A 22,099-nucleotide genomic window follows, 5' to 3' on the forward strand; every position below is an offset into this window, starting at 1 on the left:
ATCCCTCTTTAATGGGCTTTTGTGCAGTATGCAGGTGTGGGAGCTGGGATTGAAGCTTTTCATTGATCATCCTGGAGCTTGAGGTGACAGTGATGCTGGGGACGATGTTCTCTGTCTCCTCTTCACTGTCCCTGTTGCTCCCATGGGTGAATAACTGGCAGGTACCAGCAGGGAAAACTCTGGGCTGTTTCCCTGCCCTATTCTAGGCTAGTTTGACTGAATCTGGCTCATTTAGGATGAATCACTCCAGCACTGCTGGTTGTGACCTGCTGGCCACTGTGCTTGCTGAGCTTCTGCAATTTCTCTTTTATTGGTGAAAATGAGAAGTTGCTTTTTCTGCCCTTTTCTCTGGGATCACAGATTGCAAATAATGATTGCCTTAAACACAGGCTATTTCCCAGCTTGCTGGGAATGGGATTGCTGGGTGTTCAGTGCTCCTGGCACCAGGAGCCAGGCCAGCTCTGTGTTAACACAGTCCAACAAGCATCTTAATTTAACTCTCTGTAATTTAACTCTCCTTTATTTAACTCTCCCCTTTCTCAACTTTATCTTTTCTAATGGAGCAGAGTGGATGAGGTCCTGCCACGAGCCATGTGTTGCATCCTGCACTCCAGGCTCTCTGGGTGGGTTTCCTTGTGTTTCTCATGGAAAGGTGATGTCTGGGCTGGATCCTGCTCTGTTGAGCTGCAATGGATCCCATTTTCCCTTGTGCCTGATCCTATGGGATCACATGGAGCACAAGGAGCTGTTCACACTGAGTGTCTCTAGCTGAACATATCTCCCTGGATTTATTGGTTTCTGTTTGCTGCTTTTTCTTCTGTTTCTTTCCATGGGATTATTTATAGCCAAGCCAGCTCTGCTCCCACCCTTCTCTCCCTCTGACGTCCCCAGGTGTTGCCTTGAGGAGGCAGGTACCTTGTTCCCAGTGAAAGATGCTGTCAAGGCTTAGCCCAAGGGCACAGGTAGAAAACTTCCTGCAGGAACAATTTGCTGCAGGAATTGTGCTGAACCAGCCAAACTGGGTGGTTTCAGGGGATCAACCAGGACTGTGCTGAGATGATCTCACCCGCTTGCTTCCAGCCTGATCCCATTGCTGGTGTAACTCAAACATGTTTTGTAAGGAAAATATAACCTGATGATCCTTCCCCCTATGGACTAAGCCAGGATCTGATTTTGGTGTTTCTGGCAATAGCAAAATATAAATTTTTCCCCACAGCTTCCTCTCTTGGTGACTCCCATAAGAGCCCTGAGGATTCTGCTGGTGCCCTGAAACAGCAGCAGGTCTGGGCACATGGTAAAAGGTGTAGATGACACACCTGGGGACATGGATTAGTGGTGGCCGTGGCAGTGCTGGGGGTTAACTGGGTGATCTTAGAGACCTTTTCCAGCCCTAATGATTCTGTGTGGTGCAGAAGGACAGGGAGGTCTCCAGGAGGCCAAAGAGTGGCTCCACATTCGCCTTGGGTCTGTCAGGACCCACCAACCTTTCCCCCAAATGGAAAATGTGTCTTTGGGGTAAAAAACCCCAACAAAACACGTGAAAAAAAATCAGTAGCTGTGATGCCATCTGTGTCTGCAGCGTGGCACAGCGGGGACAAGCTGTGCCCAGACTGCTGAGCACCTATGCCAGGGAGCTGAAAGAGGTGGCACGAGCCTTCCTCCTCATTTTCTCCCCCTGGGAGAGGAATGTCCTGTTTCTCTTGGGAACAACATATCTCCTTGGCATCTCTCTCTTTAGAAGCTTTGATTTCTTTTCCAACTGCAGCTCTCTAGCCTCAACAGCATGTCTTGGATATTTTTTTCCCCACCGGTCCCCCTCCTGTTGATCCCAGGGGGAAGGCAGGTTGGAAACCTCTCCAGCAGCCCAGGCAAGAGGCAATGGAGGGCTGGGGGCAGCAAGTTGCCAGTTCATTTGTTTTCCTCGATGGGGTTTCAAAAAAAAGTGATGGGCTGATGAGTTTGGAGTCTCAGGGGGGCAATTTCCCTGGCAGCATCCAAGTTGTGTCACCTCTCTGCTTGGCTCTGTGACGACAGTGTTGATTTGAATTCTTCCAACTTAAGACTGATTTAAATGATGGTGAAGTTGGGGGGTGGCGTGTGGGAGTAGAGCACTGAGCGCTATTCTTTTTCGGTTGTCATATGCCTCCATAAAGACTTCTGCCTTGGGGATTTGCATAGATCCGTGGTCCAGATTGTGCTGCAAAACCCACCGGTGGTCCTCAAAGCTATGGCAACGCTTCTGTGCTGGCTCCTGAGGCAGATGAAGCTGGGAAGTTTAGGTGTGTTTGCGAGTCTGGTGCCATGGTTGTTCCTTTGTGGGTTTGGGGGGATGCAGGCGGGGCTTGGAGTGCAGCTGGGAGACCCCACTCCCCTCCTGACCAACAGCTTTCCCCCTCCTCTGCAGCCCCATGCCCTGAGGAATATCTGGCTGCATCTCCTATTCTATTCTATTCTATTCTATTCTATTCTATTCTATTCTATTCTATTCTATTCTATTCATTTTCTATACTATTTTATTCATTTTCTATTCTATTTTATTCTATTCTATTCATTTTCTATTTTATTCTATTCTCCTCAGCATGTTCTTCTTCGCTGAGCTCTCCCAGCCTTGCACTCCAAACCACTCTAATTTGATGGCAAGATGGTGAGGTCAGGAAAAAAACCCCGACATTCTCAATGTTTTTGTGAAAAATAGGTGTTTGGGTAATGACCTCATGGGGAGGGAGGCTGCAGAGTGAGCCAGTCTCCTACCAGTGAAACCGCAGGAGGCGAACGAGTGGGATTGTGCAAATGTCCCAGCCACAGGGAAAGCTTAATTCCGTGGTTGTAATAGCTGAGGACACGCACATCTGTAGGGAAGCAGGCTCCCTTCCTCGCGCTGCTCCCAGAAGGGCTTGTTTGTTTAATTTTATCTCGCCGAGAAAATTATAAAAGGAAAAAAAAAAATACAACCACCACTCTGTGGTTTTACTCAGCTGCAGCACAAACCCTCCCCAGCGGAGCCCGGAGAGCGCCGGGAGCGAAGCCCTCGCCTGAGCCCAGGTATTTCCGTGGGGAAGAGGGGCAGCGAGGGGCCGTGCGACAGCGGCAGCCCCCGCGCTCTGCCAGGACCCCGCTGCCTGCTGGCACAGGGCCAGGCAGGATGGAGCCGGCCGTAGGAACCATCGGAGCTGGAGAAATCCCGACAATCTACTCGCTAGTCTGCCCTCCCACCTCCGCCCCGCTGATAACCCCAGCGGTACCCTGCAAGGAGGGAGATGTTTGTCCTTTGAGGATGGAGGAGGATGGGGGCCCCCAGCACAACAGCCTGGCTTGCCCAGGTGCCACCACTGCACCTTCTGGCCGAGCAGAGCGGGCGAGGCTGGATTTTGGGGCAGAAAGTTGAGATCTTTGTGGTGGCTGGTGCTTTGCAAGCTGCCATGCAATCCCCGGCACAGAGATGGCTGGTGCGGCTGGATAACGTGGGAGCGCCTGTGCTCTGCTTTCAGCTCATTTTCCTCGCTGTCATTAGTTTAAATTTCCGAGGGAGCCTGGGCTTGGCATCAGACGCTGACATCCTTTAATTTAACAAATGCAAAAACGGGAGCGTTTCCAAGCGGAGCGATTAGAAGCGTCCCGCAGCCGCGGTGTCGGGCGCTGGCCGGGCCGTCGCCCCGCGCTGTCACCGCCGCCACCGCGCTCCCCCCGCGGGCTGAGACCTCCCACACTCGTCACACGGGTGTGACATGCCATCCTCGCCATCCCTGCCCTGCGCTGCCCATGCCCCGGCTGCCGAGGAGCAGCAGGGGGCTGGATGCAGGAGCGCATCTCGCCGAGGGCAGGGACGGGGCCGTGCCCCCCGTGCCACCCCCACAGTGCCCACTGCCATCCCATCGCCCTGGCAAGGCCTTCTCCCCCTCCGGGCTTGCGTAGGACGGCGCGTGTCCCCCCTAAGCTGCTTAATGAGGGTTAAGAAGCTAACGGGCTTATTTCCAGCGATGGTTTCCACAGCTCTGCAGGTGTCCCTGGAAGTGGAGAGGCCCTGCTCCCACCCGCGAGCATCCTGCTGCTGTTCCCACCAGGCAGCCCGCGCTGCCACGAGCTTGTCAGTGCTCAGCCAGCTGCCTGAGTCAAAGCCGTGGCTGTTTTCAGGGCGTTTTAACACCCTGTGACAGAGATCCAGGCGGTGGTTTGGGTAGGGAAGGGGAGTAGGGGGGTGGCATCCCTATGGATACATCCCCCACCGCCCTGGTCCCTCTGGCTCTGCCTCCAGAGCATCTCTGCAGCATCCCCGGGCGGTCGCCTGGCGACGGCCGCCGCGGGTTGCCACAGCGACGGAGCCTTCGCTCAGCATCCCTCCAACTCTGCAGCCTTGGCCGAAGTTGGGCGAGAGAAAAATATCCCAGGGAAGCGACTCTGTCCTCCCCTGGGGTAGCAAGCGCAGGGCTGGGGAAACTGAGGCACAGCTGGTGGAGTTGGAGGCAGCTGTGAGGCGATGGAGAAGGGTTTGGGAGTTGCCTGTGAGGTGTAATGGGGTAAAGAGTGGTGGGAATGGGGCTGGTGGAGGGCAGGGGGTGCCTGCAGTCTCTGGGGTGGGGGTCAGCACTTTGGGGTCAGGTGCTGGTGCAGCACCTCCACACGAGCCCTCCCAGCAGCAGCCATCGATTGTCACCATGGCAATGCCAGCTGTGCTCAGGTTGTCACCTGCTGTGACATCCAGCACATGCTGGTGGGCTGCATGGATGTGTTCACCCTGGGGGGCTCAGCCACCCAGAACCCAGACTAAAACCTGGGGTTCCCTACACAGGATGGGGAGATGGCCACAAAACCACCAGGGTCCCTCAGGAATGGGGTTCCACAGGGTGACCCGCTGGCACAGGCTGGTGCCTGGCCCTGGGGACTCTCTGTAGTGAGGAAGAGGAGGGTGAGACCCTTTGGGGTGACCATGTGGTGGTGGCCCCCACCAGCCCCAGCACGGAGGGCTCCCCCCCAAACCAATCCTATAACTAAAGGCGATGTCCATGGAGGGCGAGGAGAGCTTACGTAACTTCGGCGTTTGGAAAATTCTTTCTGCTCCCTTATCGGCTTTATAAATATCTCGACCTGGGGCCAGGCCAGCCAGGGGGGAAGGCGATGACAGGGGCTGCTGCCAGTCCCCACGCTCAGGCCTCTCCTGCCACCGTGCCTCGGTTTCCCCACCTCTATGGACAAAAGCATCCCTGCTTCTCCCACTGCTGCGCTCAGGCAGCTCCTTGCTGGAGCAGAGAGTGTTTTTCCCTCCAACAGAAACAGAGGGGGATTTTTCTTCCTCTCCTGAAATAGGCTTGAGAGTGGTTTTGGGTCAGAGACCTCAAGTGACAAGACCAAAGAACCTGCAGCCCCTACTGCCTCACCCTAACCTGGTATCACATCCCCCAGGTTTGAATTTGTTGTGTCCTCCGTGCTGGTCTTTGATGTCCTGGAAGTCCCTGGGCGGGGGTCACGCAGTGCCTTGACCATTGCTTTCCCAGCAGGATGCTGGGGCTGGGTGCCTGCCCTGTCCCCCTGCTCCACAGAGCCCCTGACCCCCTGCCACGGCACAGCCCAGCCAGGGCACAGTGGGATGCTGCTGCACGGCTGCTGACCACTGCAGCAGCTCCAGGCTCGGGGGGGGCTGGGGCAGGCCCCCTGCTCACGTGCCCTGGCATTTACGCCACTCGCAGGGCTGTGTGCCCGCGGGGGTGCGGGAGGGCGGCCGGGGCCGTGTCGATAGCAGCACGCACGGCACACACGGCCGGGGGCGGCGGGGCCGGCGTTGTGTAACTCTCCGTGAGCTCTTCACCAGGGGCATGTCACCCTGTCCCCATGCCACCAGACTTGTCATCCTCCCCAGTGCCACCAGGCTTGGCCCCTGCCCCAGCCACGGGGTCCTTTTGCTCTGTGCCCTCCCATTGCCATCGCGGCCGCCCAGCCAGGCCAGGATGCTGTGTGGCTTGGCCCCTGCCCCAGCCACGGGGTCCTTTTGCTCTGTGCCCTCCCATTGTCAGGCCAGGATGCTGTGTGATGTCTATTTCTACTGGGCAGGACCAGGACCCCAGGGGTTCTGCAGGCTGTTGTGGCTGGCAGCAGCATGACACCACTGTTACCTCCCCAAATCTTCCTGTGGCAGCATTTTGGGTTTCCCTGCTGGTGCCCTTCTCCCTGTCAGCCCGTGTGTGCACACAGCAGTGCCCGGGCTCGCCAACGCCAGGCTTTGCACTCGCCTTGTTCACTGTGGGGTTGCACAAGGACACACGTGGGGGTTGTTATTTTAGGGCTGGCCAAAAAAAAGTAGGGATCCCTTCATTGCTGTTGTGATCCTGCAGTGTGTGCCTGAGTAAGCCACCCACCAGTGACCTGCTCTGTGCAAAGGAGCAGAGGGGGAACACGGGCAGATGTGCACCAAACCTTGATGGTTTAAAAAATGACCTTTTAAATGCCTTAAATGCCCAGATCTCTGCCACAGGGTCTCTGTCTGCTGAGCCCCTTACAACGGAATCCGAGGTTGGGATAATGAAATAATGAATCAGAAATAATGAATCCTTTTAGGGATGTCTGTCTGGTTCCTGCATGGCCACCTCAGTCTGAACAGGGCTTTCCAAGCAAGGTGGGTGGCCTGGGAGGAACAATGGGAGCCCTGGGTGGTGGCAGTGGGTGCCCTGGGATGTGGCAGTGGGGTGTCCCACAGCAGGTCACCCCCAGGCTGTGGGCTACCAACATCAGCGGATGCTGACGTCGGGCAGAGGTTTGACTTCTTGCTGCCAGGGCCAGGCTGAGAGGGCACCCATGGCTGGTCCCCGTGGGCAGGGAATGAGGGAGGATTAATTGAGTCTCTGATCTCTGACGGCGAGAGGGGACAAGAGCAGTGACCCCCCCCAGCGTTACGCAACGCCTGTGCTAAATCTTCATGCAGCAGATAAAGACGGTCCCCAAAATACCCTGCCCTGCCTTTGCTGCCCTTCAGCTACTTGGGTTTGGGGTCATGGCTGAAGTTTGGGGTTGTCCAGCTCTCTGGTGACAGCAAAGAAGGGTTGAAAAGGCAGAAAATTGGGACAGAAACCTGTTATCCCTGGGAAGATGATATCCTCCAAACGGGCTTTGCTTGAGGAATGAGAGCTTTAAAGGGAGCCCTTGCAGGATTTTGAGGACACTGAAACTCATGAACTGCTGCGGGCAGAGCCATGAGCTGGAGGAAAACCAATAGCTGCAAAACCAGTGTGAGGGCCTTTTTTGTCTTAAAGATGCTGGACAGCATCACGAGTGTGCCAGGGGAGCTGGACATCCCCAGCAGAAAAGGAGGGTGATTTTTCATCCTCTCCCGAGAAGATGGGGTTTGTGTCACGGCCATCATTAAACAGCAAGAACAAAGAGGTCTTGCCTTGGAACACCGACTGCCTGACACCACTGTCTGATCCACCAGTTTGGAATGCATCTCATCCTTCTGGCTGCTCCTTCCCTTCCCAAAAATCTCTGAAACCTCCTCCAAGCTGCTTCTCTTCCAACGCCCCTGGGACCGCCGAGGCGTCGTGGGCTCCCCACCCTTGTCACAGGGCGATTCCCCTCCGTGCCCCTTGGAAATGCCCATGAAGGTGCACATCCCCCTCGCTGGCGGTGGCTCCCGGGGCCGCGGCCGAGGTGCCATCTCCTGTACATGTAGGGAAGAAGCGAGGCTGTAATCTGAGCTCGGGAGCAATTAGGCAGGACCTCGGCAAAGTCCCCGCTCCGCTCCCCCGGCCGCCGGCACCGCGCTCGGCATCCGCGGCTCTCGCTGCCACCCGGGGTAAGTAGAGCCAGGAGGGCGGCTCTCCCCGAGCCTGGCATGTCCTTCCTCCCCGTTCCCTTCCTCCTGGGGTTAGCAGTCACGTTTAGGGCTCTGCTGACACCTTAATCCAGGCCGTGCCAAAGAGCACTGGAAACGCGGCACTTCAGAAATGACAAGTTCAGCCTGGCACTGCCATGGAGCCGGGAAAACTGCCTGGGATAGCAGGACACGGGATGCATTTCTCACTGAGAGCTGGGAAGCTGTTAATGTTTTGATGGAGCAGGAACGACAGTGGGTTTAAGGTCCGAAAAAGGGTGGAGGGTGCTGATGAGCAGTGGATGGCTCAGCCTTGCTTACATCCCAACTCTCCTGGCTGGGAGGGATGTGTGTGTCCTGAGCTGGTTCTCATGGTCATCCTGCTCCTTTCCGTGCACATTCCCAGCCGGAATGTCACCACGGGGAGATGCCATGGCTCTCCCCACGGCCCCTGGCTCTGGCTGGCAGCTCCATGGCTCCCGACCTGCCTTCAGGATAAACGTTTCCTGGGCGCGGGCTCTGCCCACACTCGCGATTTCCCAGGAGCAGAGACACGGCTCCTGGAGTGGGGGGGTTGTGTTAGGTGAGAACAAGTGAAACCTGCCTTGGGAATAATGGGATTTGGGAAAGAGGCCTCCACTGGAACCTGGCAAGAGGGAGGTACAGGGTTAGTCTTGCTGAGCGAGGATGAATGGATCCAGATCCGTCATCTCCTGCCTCTGACCCTGAGGTGTGAGAGGGCTCTCGAAGTAATCCGTGCCTGTGATATCCCAGGGATGCTTCCAATCCCTGGTGTTGCCTTCAGGATAGGAAGCCCTCAGCACTGCGGCCCTCAGCTCGTTTCCCTCTGGTTGGTGACAAAATCCACTTGGAGACATTCCCCTTTCTGCCTCGCTTTTCCCTTTCTTCCCACGGTGGTTTTTAGCAGCTGGATGCTCCCCCTTGGTCAGGGCCAGGGCTGGGGCAGGGCTGTTGCCTCTCCCCTGAGCCTCCTGGCATGTGCTGGATGGGAACCTGCCATTCCCAGCGGAAATCCGTGTCCCTGCAGAGGCCCCAGCTATGGCAGGCAGGAGCTGATTCCAGCCCTGCCATCGTCTGCCTCAGCCCATCCCTGGGAGGTTTGGGGCTGGAGCTGGAGCCCGGCAGGTATCCGGATTTGGGAGCATGCAGGAGGGACCAGGAACGTGTGATGGAGACACCCCAAGGTCACCAACCCATCCAAGGATATCCTCTGGCCCACACAATCCAGGGATGGCTTTTTTGGGAGGGAGGCACCCACCACAGCCTGAGCAGGGAACAGGATTTTCTTGGGAACCTGTACAACCCTCTGGCACCTTGGGTATGGCTGGGCTGGGTGGTATTTCAGTTCTAAGCCCTGGGAACCTCTCAGCCATGAGTCCCACCTAACAGGGCTCCTCTTCACCCTCCAAAGACCCCACTGATCCAGCTCTGGCCATCCCCATCACCAGAGTTCCAACCCCTCCAGCTCCTGAGGCTCCTGGGACACTGTCCCCATGGCAGGACACAGGGACAGGGCATTGCTGCTGCAGAACTTTAATTTGCAGGGCCCTGAGGCTGCTGGGAGCAGATCTCTGACGTCCTGTGGGTCAAATCCTGCTGGGTGCAGGGTCTGGAGCATCAGCAGGCTGGGAAACCTCCCCTCCCCCTGGCTAAATCCCTTCCCCGGCACAGGACAGTAGGTTACGGGACTCGACCAGAGGTTGGATTTAAGGAGATTACAATTTCTCCCCCAGGATAATCTAGAAATTCAATTAAAACTCTCTGTCTCCTGCCTGGGCTGCAGCAGGGCCCCGGGGCACCCTGTGCCCTGCAGCCATGGCCGGGGAGAGCTGGGGTCCCCCTGGGCACACGCCAGGTAAGGACTGACCCCTCCCCGGGATCTGCTGAGCCCCCCCTGCCTGGGGATAGCTGGGGCTCTGCCCCTTCCCAGCCTGATTTCCTGGGATATTTACACCCACCCTCTAAGCCAGGGCAGCTGGGGGGCTGTGGGGGTCTGCAGAGGGCTGTGGGGAAGGGTAAGGGGGTACCCCAGGGGTTTGGGTGGGTGTCATGTGGACAGGGCAGTCTGGATGGGTTTTGGGGCACCCTTTGGCAGCTTCTGGTGCAGGTGGTCCCTGCCAAGGCCTGCAAGCCCCTTGCCCTCATCCTTCCCCCCAGCCATGTCCCTCTGTCCAGGTGTATGGATGTGAGGGGATGGAAAAAACATCCATCCATCCATCCTGAATTTTCCAGGAGAATGAGATGGGACTTCAAGCCCTGTCAGTGCAGGGTGAGGGTGCTGGAGCAGGGATGGGTGCTGGAGCAAGGATAGGTCCTGGAGCAGGATGGGTTCTGGAGCAGGGATGGATGATGGAGCAGGGATGGGTGCTGGGGCAGGGATGGGTGCTGGAGCAGGGGAGGGTGCTGGAGCAGGGATGGGTGCTGGGGCAGGGGAGGGTGCTGGAGCAGGGTGGGTTCTGGAGCAGGGTGGGTGATGGAGCAGGGATGGGTGCTGCAGCAGGGTGGGTGCTGCAGGAGGATGGGTGCTGGGGCGGAGTGGGTGCTGGAGCAGGGGTGAGTGCTGAAGCAGGGATAGGTGCTGCACCAGGATGAGTGCTGGAGCTGGAGCAGACACAGAGGCAGCTGGACTGGGGTGTTCAGTCCCCACATCACACCATGGATTCTGGGGCCAAAGGAATGCTCAGTGCAGCCTCTGAAAGGCTCTTTCCCAGGATCTCTCTGATCCAGGGCACATTTAGCAGGAGTCTGAGGGTGCTTAAGCACAAGCCCATCACCCCTCAGAGGCCACCTGGCCCCAGTGGTGACGAAGGCTGCACGTGGCCCTTTTTCCTGTTCCCGTGGCATCCACACGTGGCTCAGGGGGACAGGGATGAGCCAGCATCTCTCCGGGCACCCTGTCACCTCCGGTCCTGCAACTAAGGGCCTTCCTTTTCCCATGTGCCTCAGTTTCCCTTCTGTATGTGCCATCAAGGCTTGCAGACATCGATTTCTCAGCTGCTTGTTGGAAATAGGGGGGTATGTGGGTGTCCTGGGAGGGGTGTGTGCCTGTGGCTGTTTTCCTCCCGTGTCCTTGCCAAAATGGAGCAGTTTTTTCTCATTAGGGATTCACTGTGGTGGGAACCTCTTTCCTGTCCTCCCTGGCAGTGGAGGGGAAACAGGGGGCCATTTATTCTCATTTATTCTTTATATGTCCTGACCTGGCCTGCTTTGTGCTGACCCGTAATTTTTTGGCAGTGCTCAAGGACAGGGCATTGTAGGAGGGAATTATTCAGGCGTTGCTGCTGCTCCGGCACGGCTCGGGGAGCCTCCAGCCCCTGAGCTGCCTCCCTCGGTTTGGGGTGCCTGGTGAGGGGTGGCTCTGTCGGGACGGGGCGAGCAGGGGATATTTGGGCTCTCTCGGCTGTGCCGCACACGGAGCTCCCTCCTGGCAGCTGACATTGCTGTCCTGCTGCTGGGCCATGAAGGGCATCGCCCGGGAGATAGCGGCGTTATCTGCCCGAGCAGGGCAGCGCTATCTCCGGCTCGGGGCAGGCAGCAGCCCCGAGCGTGACCCGCTCACGCCGTCCCCTCCCGGCCGGTCACCTCTCCTGCCCCGAGCACGGGGCACTGCAAACTCGTCACCCCCAAACCGAGCTGCTGGGAGCACAGCCCGCCTGTGTGCACACTCCCAGGGGAAAATCCACTCTGGGATGCGGGTGGCAGCCGAGACGCGCCCTGTCTAGAGGCGCAGGGAAAGGTGTGATGATAAATCGCATTGACACATTCAGCCGGCTCTAACTAATGACATCCCCGGCACTCAGCACATTTTCCCAGCGTGCTGGCTGTTCCGAATATTGTTGTAACATTTAACATCCCCTTTTAAGAAAAAAAATAAATAAAATTTAGTGTTCAGTTGGCAGATTGCTGGAGACGCTCGGGTTCTCGGCGGGGATCCGCTCCGCCGTGGGAGCTGGGCTGCTGCAGTTTCGTGGCAGGAGTTGTTGCCTCTCTTTTCAGCTCATTAGCTGGGGCAGTCCTGCCTTCCGAGCCGCGGGGAGCCGGGGCCGCTCATTCCCGAAACTCGTGTGATGAGCCTGTTTTGTTTCCCATGTGTTAACGCTGCTCGCTCCGCGCGGGACGCGTGGCACCGACAGCGGGGCTGGTCCCGCTCCTGCCCCGCACCCTGCGGGGTTTGCCTGCGCTGCAGCTGGGCTGGGAATGGCATTAGCCGGCAGGGATTGTCAGGGAAGTTTTCGTTTTGTTCCTGTGAGGGAAAATTGTGATAGGCAGGTTTGTGGGAAGCCGGCAGGAAGGGGGATGTAGCTCCAGGAACAGGGGGATGTAGCTCCAAGATCACGTCTGGGGATGTAGCTCCAGGAATAGGGGGATGTAGCTCCAGGCACAAGGGGGATGTAGCTCCAGGAACACCTCTGGGGATGTAGCTCCAGGAACAGGGGGATGTAGCTCCAGGAACAGGGGGATGTACTCCAGGAACACCTCTGGGGATGTAGCTCCAGGAACAGGGGGATGTAGCTCCAGGAACAGGGGGATGTAGCTCCAGGAACACCTCTGGGGATGTAGCTCCAGGAACAGGGGGATGTAGCTCCAGGAACAGGGGGATGTACTCCAGGAACACCTCTGGGGATGTAGCTCCAGGAACAGGGGGATGTAGCTCCAGGAACACCTCTGGGGATGTAGCTCCAGGAACAGGGGGATGTAGCTCCAGGAACAGGGGGATGCGCGGGACGCGTGGCACCGACAGCGGGGCTGGTCCCGCTCCTGCCCCGCACCCTGCGGGGTTTGCCTGCGCTGCAGCTGGGCTGGGAATGGCATTAGCCGGCAGGGATTGTCAGGGAAGTTTTCGTTTTGTTCCTGTGAGGGAAAATTGTGATGGGCAGGTTTGTGGGAAACCGGCAGGAAGGGGGATGTAGCTCCAGGAATAGGGGGATGTACTCCAGGAACACTTCTGGGGATGTAGCTCCAGGAACAGGGGGATGTAGCTCCAGGAACAGGGGGATGTAGCTCCAGGAACACCTCTGGGGATGTAGCTCCAGAACACCTCTGGCAGCCCCTGGAGCAGTTCTGGCTGTGGGGATGTGCCAGGGTGGGGCTGGAGGATGCACTCCCGAGCCAAGGGGATGCCTTGGGGATGTTGTCCCCGGCTGGTCCCCTGTCAGAGCCCGTCCAGCCATGAGTTTCCGTGTGTTTGCATGAGCACTCTCCCAGCCCGAGCCTCCCGCAGCGGCAGCGTGGGGCTCCAGCCTTCAAATTTAAACCAAACCAGAAATTCAGCTTTCAGCGAACTCGAGAAAGTGTATTTCCAAACAAAACTGTGCTAAATAAAGGACGAGCCGCAGGCGGCCGCCTGCTCCGGCACATCCACTTTGCTGCCTTTATTTAGCTGCCGTCTCCCCAGGCTGCCTGGGACGGGGGGGTCTGTCCCCCTGGAGCTCCGGGAAGGGCTCGGTCCGGGAGTGTGGGGTCCCAGATGGGAAAGGGGCTGTGCCACAAGAGCGTCCCTGCACCCAAACCAGACTCGGCTCCTGGGGGCTGTCCTGGCATCACCCTGCAGCAGAGGGGTCCCTGAAACTCTGTGTGAGAGGAAAAAGGGGAAGGAAGGGGAGGAAGGGAAGGAAGGGAAGGAAGGGGAGGAAGGGGAGGAAGGAAGGAAGGAAGGAAGGAAGGAAGGAAGGAAGGAAGGAAGGAAGGAAGGAAGGGGAAAGGGGTGCAGGGGTGCAGACAGGGGGGAGCAGTGATGGGGATGAAGAACCTGAGGGCCCCTGGAAACTCCACCACAGGTGAGGGCAGCTCTGCTGCCTCTGCAGTCACCCGGGCACAGCTCCCCTTCCAGCACAGTTAATCCAGACCCCAGCTAATCCTCTCACAGGTCACTGGGGGCTCATTGTGTTTTGTTCACTTCTCAAATGCATCTAGAATTAATTTAAAAAGCCCAACTCTAAATTCCTCTTGTGGCAAAAGCATTTGGTGTGTTGCCCTGGGGCAAGCCAGAGGGGTGATAGAGGAGCAGCCTTTTCTGGCCCAAAATGCTCAGATCTCATATTTTAAAAAAAGAGGAGAAACATTAATGGATGCAGCCAGGATGGACAGGAGGAAAACTCAGGGTGGGAGACCAGGTTGGTGCTGGGCATCTGGCCTGACAGATCAGCTCAGAAAGGCAGCTTTGGTCCTGTTTCAACACTTGTTTCAATAAGATTGTAAATATTTACTAATATTTATTTATTAATATTAACTCTTTGTGCCTATTTTACTCTCCCCTGTGGCTCCAAAGAGGGACAGGATCTTTGTCTGTGTGTGAGCAATTCCTTGGTTGCTGAGATGTGGCTGTGGCTCTCAAAAAATCAACTTTGGGGATAAAAATGCTTGTGCTTGGATTGCAGCAGGGGGAAATGTGTTGTTTGGTGTAAGTTGGTGGCACACATGGGTCTGTGTTTAGCAGCTGGGGGGTTTGGGCAGGCTTTAGTTCTCCTGCTTGTGGTGCAGTGCTTCTGGAGGGTTTCTTGATTCTCAGGCTGGATTTGGGGAACATTTCAGTGAAAGTCAGTGCAGGGTATCATTGCGAGCCGGGATGTTGCAGCCCCAGGCAGGCTGTGCCTGGCAATGCTCCCTGGCGCTGGCTGGCCCTGGACACTGTGTAATGGAAAGGGTGTGTTTGTCCCAGCGTGTCCCCGGGCACTGGAGCTGATTGCAGGAATCGAGCGCATCGACGGGGCCGGCGGATCCGGCACAGCGCGTCCAGCCCGGCGGCTTTGCTGTGCTCCAGGCACCAGCTGGGCTCTCACGGGGGCTCAGTGCCCGCTCCCCCACCACGCTGGTGCCTTGTGCAGGACTCACCACCAGCAAGGCTCCCCCACCACGCTGGTGCCCTGTGCAGGACTCACCCCCAGCCAGGAGGTTCCATCCTCAGTGGCATGTCCCATAGCACTAAATAATAGGGTGATCTATCAGGGGGGGTAGTGTGTGGAGAGTTCCTGTGGTGCCATTTCTTTGAGGTGCTTGGGGTGTGCCACATGGCTTCTCCACAATCGTGTCCACTCCCTGGTGCAGCCCCACGAGGGGCTGGGGGGGTCCAGCAGCCTGGCAGAGTGGGTTCCCCCACCATGTGCTCACCTCCACCAGGGAGCCCACCAGGCTTGAGCCACCTCTCCCATGTCCTTGTCACCTCTCTCCCAAGCAAAGCTGAGTGTAGGTTCTTGACCCTGCAGCTGAGCCTTCCAGAAGGGACCAAAACAGCTCCCCATTCCCCAGTGGCAGTTGTTCCTTCATGAGACTTGGCCAGCTAAACCCATCTGTGACCGTGGATGGCTCCATGTCCCAATGGATACGTTGGGAAAGTTGCTCCTCAGGACATCTGCCCTGAGCAAGTACCTTCCTGGGAGCTTCTCCAACCAGATGCGCATTGGCTGTGTCCTCTCCCATCCCCGGGCAGGGGGACAGAGGTTAAATCCACATCTCCCTGTGCTTTCCCTGGAGCCCAGAAGAGCTGGTGCTCTGAGGTCGGCGCTGGGCTGGGCGCCGATCCATCTGGCACGGGCAATGTGAACTGATGGAGCTGCTTCCAGGAGTACCTTTATTGGTATCTGTGTCCCACGGAGAACAGCTCGGCCTCTCTGCTTTCCTCTCTGGTGGCAGAGCTCGTGGGAAAAGTGAAGTGGAGAAACTCCAGGTTTTTCATCTGCTGAAGTTGTTGAGTGTCCCACAAATGCAGTAAGATTTGTTCACTCACTTCGTATCATGAAAGAAGAAACTTTAACACCTTCTCCTTTCCTCTGTGTGGTTTTTGAGAGCAGCCCAGCCAAGGAAGGGAGAATTAGAGCAGTGTAGGAGGTTGTCACTCAACATACAGCCCATTAGAACCACTGGCCAAGCAGCCCCTTGGGTCCCTGTGCCATGAGTGGTAATGGCCCTGTCTTTGTTTTCTCATTGCAGAGCCTCTCACAGGATCCACGTGGTGACGTGGCAGCCAAGACGTGGAAGTTTGGGACTTCTCTTCCACCACAGGAGAATTTGGGGGGTGGGCAGGGGTGGGTCAGGGGGACACTGGGAGTCGCAAGACTCTTCACCTTCACTGTGGGCTTGGCTCAGGGATGACAACGGGCAGAGTCAACCCTTACAGCATCGTGTCCTCCGAGGAAGACGGGCTGAGGTTGACCACCATGCCTGGTATCAACGGCTTTGGCAATGGGAAAATCCACACCAGGAGGAAATGCAGGAACAGGTTTGTAAAGAAGAATGGTCAGTGCAACGTGGAGTTCACCAACATGGATGACAAGCCACAGAGGTACATTGCAGACATGTTCACCACGTGCGTTGATATCCGCTGGAGGTATATGCTCTTGCTCTTTTCCCTGGCATTTCTGGTGTCCTGGTTATTGTTTGGGCTGATTTTCTGGCTAATTGCACTCATCCATGGAGACCTAGAAAACCCGGGTGGAGATGATACTTTCAAGCCTTGCGTTCTGCAGGTCAATGGCTTTGTGGCTGCTTTTCTGTTCTCCATCGAGACCCAAACAACGATTGGGTACGGCTTCCGCTGCGTGACCGAGGAGTGTCCGCTCGCCGTCTTCATGGTGGTGGTTCAGTCCATCGTGGGCTGCATAATCGACTCTTTCATGATTGGTGCAATAATGGCAAAAATGGCCAGGCCCAAAAAACGGGCCCAGACATTACTTTTCAGCCATAACGCAGTAGTGGCAATGAGAGATGGAAAACTCTGCCTGATGTGGAGGGTTGGGAACCTACGGAAAAGCCACATAGTAGAAGCCCACGTACGAGCTCAGCTAATTAAGCCCAGGATCACAGAGGAAGGGGAGTACATCCCGCTCGACCAAATAGACATTGACGTGGGGTTTGATAAAGGCTTGGACCGTATTTTCTTGGTGTCTCCCATCACCATTCTCCACGAGATCAACGAAGACAGCCCCTTGTTCGGGATCAGCCGCCAGGACTTGGAGACAGATGACTTTGAGATCGTCGTCATCCTGGAGGGCATGGTAGAGGCCACAGCCATGACGACGCAAGCTCGGAGCTCCTACCTGGCCAGTGAGATACTGTGGGGCCACCGCTTCGAGCCTGTCCTGTTTGAGGAGAAAAACCAGTACAAAGTAGACTATTCCCACTTCCACAAAACCTACGAGGTCCCGTCCACGCCCCGTTGCAGCGCCAAGGACTTGGTGGAGAACAAATTCCTGCTGCCCAGCACCAACTCCTTCTGCTACGAGAACGAGCTGGCCTTCATGAGCCGCGATGAGGAAGAGGAAGATGATGACAGTCGGGGTCTGGAGGACCTCAGCCCAGACAACAGGCACGAGTTCGACAGGCTTCAAGCCACAATAGCGTTGGATCAGCGGTCGTACAGGAGGGAGTCAGAAATATGACGCTTGGTCCTTCCGTTGACTTTTCCAAGGGTATTTTTTTTCCTCCTCTAATCTCTTCCCCTACAACCCGCTCAAATTATGCAGAACAATGCAAGTGCCATAGGAATGCTTGAGAAATTAGTATCGTTCATAGTTTTCAGTTTCATCGCAATAACCACTGAGCGGTCTGCAGAGGGGACGGTGGCAGGCCACGGCGCGTCCCCCGCGCCCAGCGCCCGCGGCAGGGCCCACGGCTCTGGGGGATGGATGGACAGATGGATGGATGGACAGCAGGAAGGATGAGGAGAGGAGGGTCCGTGGGGCGTGGGCAGGAGCTCGCCCCGCACGGCCCCGTGGGGCTTTGCTCTCCCCGCGGGGAAAACGCCAGCGTTTTCCTGGAGCCGAGCACTGCGAGATCCAAAAAGAGGAAATATCAGGAAACAAATCTTACTCTCTTTCTCTTTTTCTTTTCTTTTCCTTTTATTTTTTAACTGAGCAGTAACAACAAAACAATTGCTCCTTCGGCAGGCGGTCTGGTTCAGTTGCACAAGAACAACACTTGAAATAACATGCAACATTAATGTACTTCTTTTTAATTTGGGAAAAAACGGGGGAGGGAGGTGAGAGGGTTTTTAATATTTTCACCACACCGTTTGGGAGACTGTTTACCAAATAATAATAATAATTATTATTATTATAATTATAACAATAATAATAATAATATTAAATCTGAAAGAAGTCATTCAGTATTTTTTAAAAATGAACAAGGGAATGAAGAAGACACCAGGTCCTTTGAGGGGATGACTTGTTAGGTAAATTCAAGAGCTAAAGGTTAAGACTGTATCCAATTTTGGGGTGGTTTTTTACCACTGGCATGGCTTCATATGCAGAAAACAGATGTAAGTGACTGTAGGTCTGTGGCAGTGAAAGAAAGTAGTGGAATTATTGACAAAGGGGGTAATAACGATAAGCAGGGCTGTGAGAGAAAAAAATTGTAAACACGGTAATTAGCCAATTTCTGGAAATGTTGGATTTCAGGGTGGAAATGGGGTCTGTAACATCAGCTGCTGAAGTGTTGGGTCTCCCCAACATCTCTGATGGGGAATTCATAAGGTTCACTATAACTGGGACATTACAGTGAAAAGCACAAAAATGAGAGTGGAGAGCTCTCAGAATTGGGTATTTCCCCACTTTTCTGACCAATTTGGTATTTTTGTTCCTTGAAGAATATTTTCAAACATGGAAATCAATGGGAAAGTCATCTTGTTGGGCTGCACTTCTAGTCCTGGAGTTGTGTCCGTGCCAGGCTGGGCTTTATGAATTCCCAACCCACCAGAGAGTCCTGCTTCAGAGGCAGATGTTCTCCCCAAAACAACAGATGCCAGTTGAGAAAATCACCCCATCCTGCGCTTCAGCCCATCCCTGTGTCCCAGCCTCAAGGTGGATTGTGCCTTAGAGATGCAAACTCATCCCGTGTCCCAGCCCTTCTCCACAGCCCCATCCTGCATCCCCCCTCTTGCTCTCAGCACCCACATCTCATCATCCACCGCCTTTCAGGCTGGCCTTGGTTTAAACCTGGTTTAGCTTTGGCTCCGGCACAAGGCAAAGCACCCCATGCTTGGGAAGCCTCTGCTCCTGCCCTGCTCCCCACAGAGGGAAGGAGTCAGGCAGGTGCAGGTTTGTGGGTCCCTTCATCTGGCCGTGCTGCTCGTTGGTGCTCTGGGAGCCAAATTCTGGCTCCCTGCTCCCTGTGGCCATGGGAAAGGCTCTGTACCCATGGGCATCCCTCATCTGACCCTGGGCATGGAGCCCTTGGGGAGAGGGCTCAAGAGCGGGGTCCTGCACAGCATTCTGGCTGTGATGGGCTCCCGGTGCTTTTCCCCCCACAGCCCACACCAGGGAAGCCGTGTCTTGGGGTCAGGACTTGCTGTGGCGTGTCCAAACATGGGTGGCAGAAGCAGGATTTGTCCTGTGTCCCCATCCCCATCTTCTCTTTGCCAAGGGCTCTGGGGAAGGGCTGCCCCGAGTGTCCCACTGCCCTGTGCCACCGAGCACCGTGTTGGGGACAGGGACATCATCCCTGCAGAGCTTCTTCCCACCAGTGTCTGTCACCATCACCCCACACTGCCCACCAAGGGGCTGCTCTGTTTTTTGGCTTCCTCTAAAAACCACTGGGGGAAAACTCTCTCCAGGGGCAGCACTGGGAGGCAGCTTTCTCAGCACTGAGTGCCCCAAATGCGTTGTCCCCAAAAGCGGGGACACGTAGGGACGTGCCATTGAGCTCCAGCCATGACATTTATGTTTGTAAGGCAGTGAAGGTGGATGCCATCCCATCACCAATCCCTTTGTTCCTGGGGGGATGCTTTTACCCCCTGCTTTTTGCACCACAGCATCTGGGGGGGTGGGAAGGATGGATGGGGGGCGGGCAGAGAGATTTTGTGTGAGCACTACTTATTTATTTTTTTAAAACAAATGCTTTTAAGTGGTTTTAGGTTCTTTTGAATAAATAATTATTAAAAAAATAAAAGGTGCACATCTTGCTGCTGTAGAGTTCTCAGAGGGTTAACTTCTTTATAAATATATATATATATCACAGTAAATATTTGTATAAAAACGAAAGAGAAATAGAGATGTCTTTAAGTAAATTATTGCTTTTAAAGAAACTTCTATGATTGTACAGTGTTACCTGGGAGAATAGAATAATATATACAGATGTATTTTTAAACTGCTGTGTAGGAGGATGTGAACTGGGACAGGGAGCGCCTGTGGCTGGCACAGTGAGGGGATTTCAGACCTTCCCTGGCCCCTGTTCACACACCCCCTGCCCCAAGCCCTGCTAGTGAGGGTCTAGCTCTGGTGAGATGTCCTATATCTACTGTACAGTCCTTGTCCTGCCCATGGACCACGCCGGTACATAGTGTATAAATATTATTTTTGCCTACCTGTGAGAGCTCAGAGCTACTGGTCTTTTTTTCCTGCCACCAGGGAGCATGGGGAAGGCTGCCCAGCCATAGCTTAAATCCCATCAGTTGTCAAAGAAAGGGGTAAAAAAAGAAAAAAAGAAACAAAAAAAAGTGGGGAAAGCCCAAGTTCAGCACTTGGGTTTCCTTAGGGGGCTGGGAAGGCACAGGGATGCTTTGGGGGTGTGGGTTTCGTGGAGTGGAATCCCTGTGGGAAGGGGCTTGGAGACGAGCAAGGTAAAATGTTCTCCCCACAAAAAACAGCCACCAGCCATTTCCTCCAGCAAGCCAGCTCCATCCCTGGAGTTACACTTGACCCTTGGAGGATGGCAGGAGTCCCAAGAAGGAGAGAGCCCCTCATCCTCTTGGCAGCACCCACAGGGATTGCCCTGGGCAGGGGCTCACGCAGCAGGGGGTTGGGGTCTGCCCCTGCTGCTGCTCCGCTTTGGCCTCACCCTAAACAACTCCCCAGGGAGGGCAGAAAGCATCCCCAGGCCCCAAATCCACCTCTGGGAAGAGCATCCTGTGCCCTGGGGGGTCTCCGGGACGAGCCTTAGCTTCTCATCACCGAATTTAGTGCACTTTGTCTTCTAGGGCTGGGACAATCACTTAGCGCTCAACCTTCCGCGATTCGGTGCCTGCTTGACCTTCAAACCTTTTGTAGGAGATGATTTCAGAGCCACCTTTTCTATCTTTAATAAGGCAGAACAAATACGTTTATTTTTAAACCCTCCTGCTCTTCCCTCTCCTCTCGTGCTGACAACCAAAAGAGTCCCCTCTGTGTGTGTGTGTGTGTCCCCTCCCATTTCTTGCACACAGAAACGAGCTGTGTCCAGCACTCCGGCCACATCCTGCTCTCCCACCCCCCAATTCAGGAATGCTGCCACGGGGGGGTTGGCTCAGGGCAGGATCCAGATGCATCAGGAGCAGGGACAGGACGTGGGACAGCGCCCAACCCCATGCCACCCATCCCCTCGGCCGCCAGCTGTGCACATCTGTCCTGCTGCCCGCTCCCGGGGCACCTTGTCCCCTCCATGTCCCCCCAAACACACCCCAGTGCTCCCCCAGGCCTGGCCCCACCTGGGTTTGGGGACGGAGATCTGGCACCAGTTCACAGAGTTGGCAACTGGGAGCACTGGTTTGCCAGGGATGGAATGCTGAGTCTGTTCGCTGGGGCAGTGGTGGTAGAGAAGCTGAGGGATGCAATGAAGTATCTGTACCTTTTCCACCTCTGGTGTTTCTCTGTCTCATTGCACATATATTTGAGATATATGTGACAATGTATATATATATTTGTAAAATGTATTTCAGATGACAAAACTGGCCAATTTTATGTTATTTTAAATATATTATATATATTATATATAAGAGTCTCCAAAAGATATAAATAGACTAGAGAAAATAATATAAATATGTAATAAATGTATTTTGATCTATTTAAAATATCTCGCGTCATGCTGTATATTTTAAAGATCATAGTGGAGTGTCTGCCTGTAGCCAACTTCCAACGTGTTTCCAAGTCTGTCAGTTGTCACACACACAGGATATGTGGAGCAAACTTTGAGCAAGACTGGGGCCAGCACGACAAAGAGAGATTATTTTTAAGAGCCTTTTAGCAAATACCCATCCTTCTGCCTTTAGGCAAGAGCAGAAAACACACATCTGATTTTTTCTTGGGAGGATCATTTTCCTCCCTGCTGCAGGAATGCTCAGAATCGGGGGGGCTCTGCAGAGGCCCCCAAACACAGCCCCTCCCTGGGTGCCACTCGCTCCAGCGGCTCTGCCCACAGGAACAGAGTGCAGCCATGCAGGGAGCCCGGAGATGGGAAAATGTGTCAGGCAGAACCAGCCCAGCCATCCAAATCCGAGCCAACAAATCTCCCCAGAGCGACCTTGGTCCCCTTGGGGCCCGGAGGATCTGTTTCCTACAGGCACTGCCTCCTGTGGGGACCTCAGGGGACACCACGCCA

General features: G+C 55.2%; 1 protein-coding gene across 1 annotated transcript in view; it reads left to right on the forward strand.

Annotated features, from left to right (window-relative positions):
• LOC120513069 (ATP-sensitive inward rectifier potassium channel 12) overlaps nucleotides 1–21,521 on the forward strand; it is a 34,848-nt gene extending 13,327 nt beyond the window's left edge. Inside the window, exon 2 of the mRNA XM_039732048.1 lies at nucleotides 15,743–21,521. Within this exon, the coding sequence (XP_039587982.1) occupies nucleotides 15,901–17,190 (1,290 nt within the window). The 5' untranslated portion in view covers nucleotides 15,743–15,900 and the 3' untranslated portion in view covers nucleotides 17,191–21,521. The remainder of the gene's footprint in view (nucleotides 1–15,742) is intronic.
• Nucleotides 21,522–22,099: the final 578 nt, after the last annotated feature.

The sequence above is a fragment of the Passer montanus genome, unplaced genomic scaffold (assembly GCF_014805655.1).
Source record: "Passer montanus isolate IOZ18808 unplaced genomic scaffold, ASM1480565v1 scaffold8, whole genome shotgun sequence".
Taxonomy (NCBI): domain Eukaryota; kingdom Metazoa; phylum Chordata; class Aves; order Passeriformes; family Passeridae; genus Passer; species Passer montanus.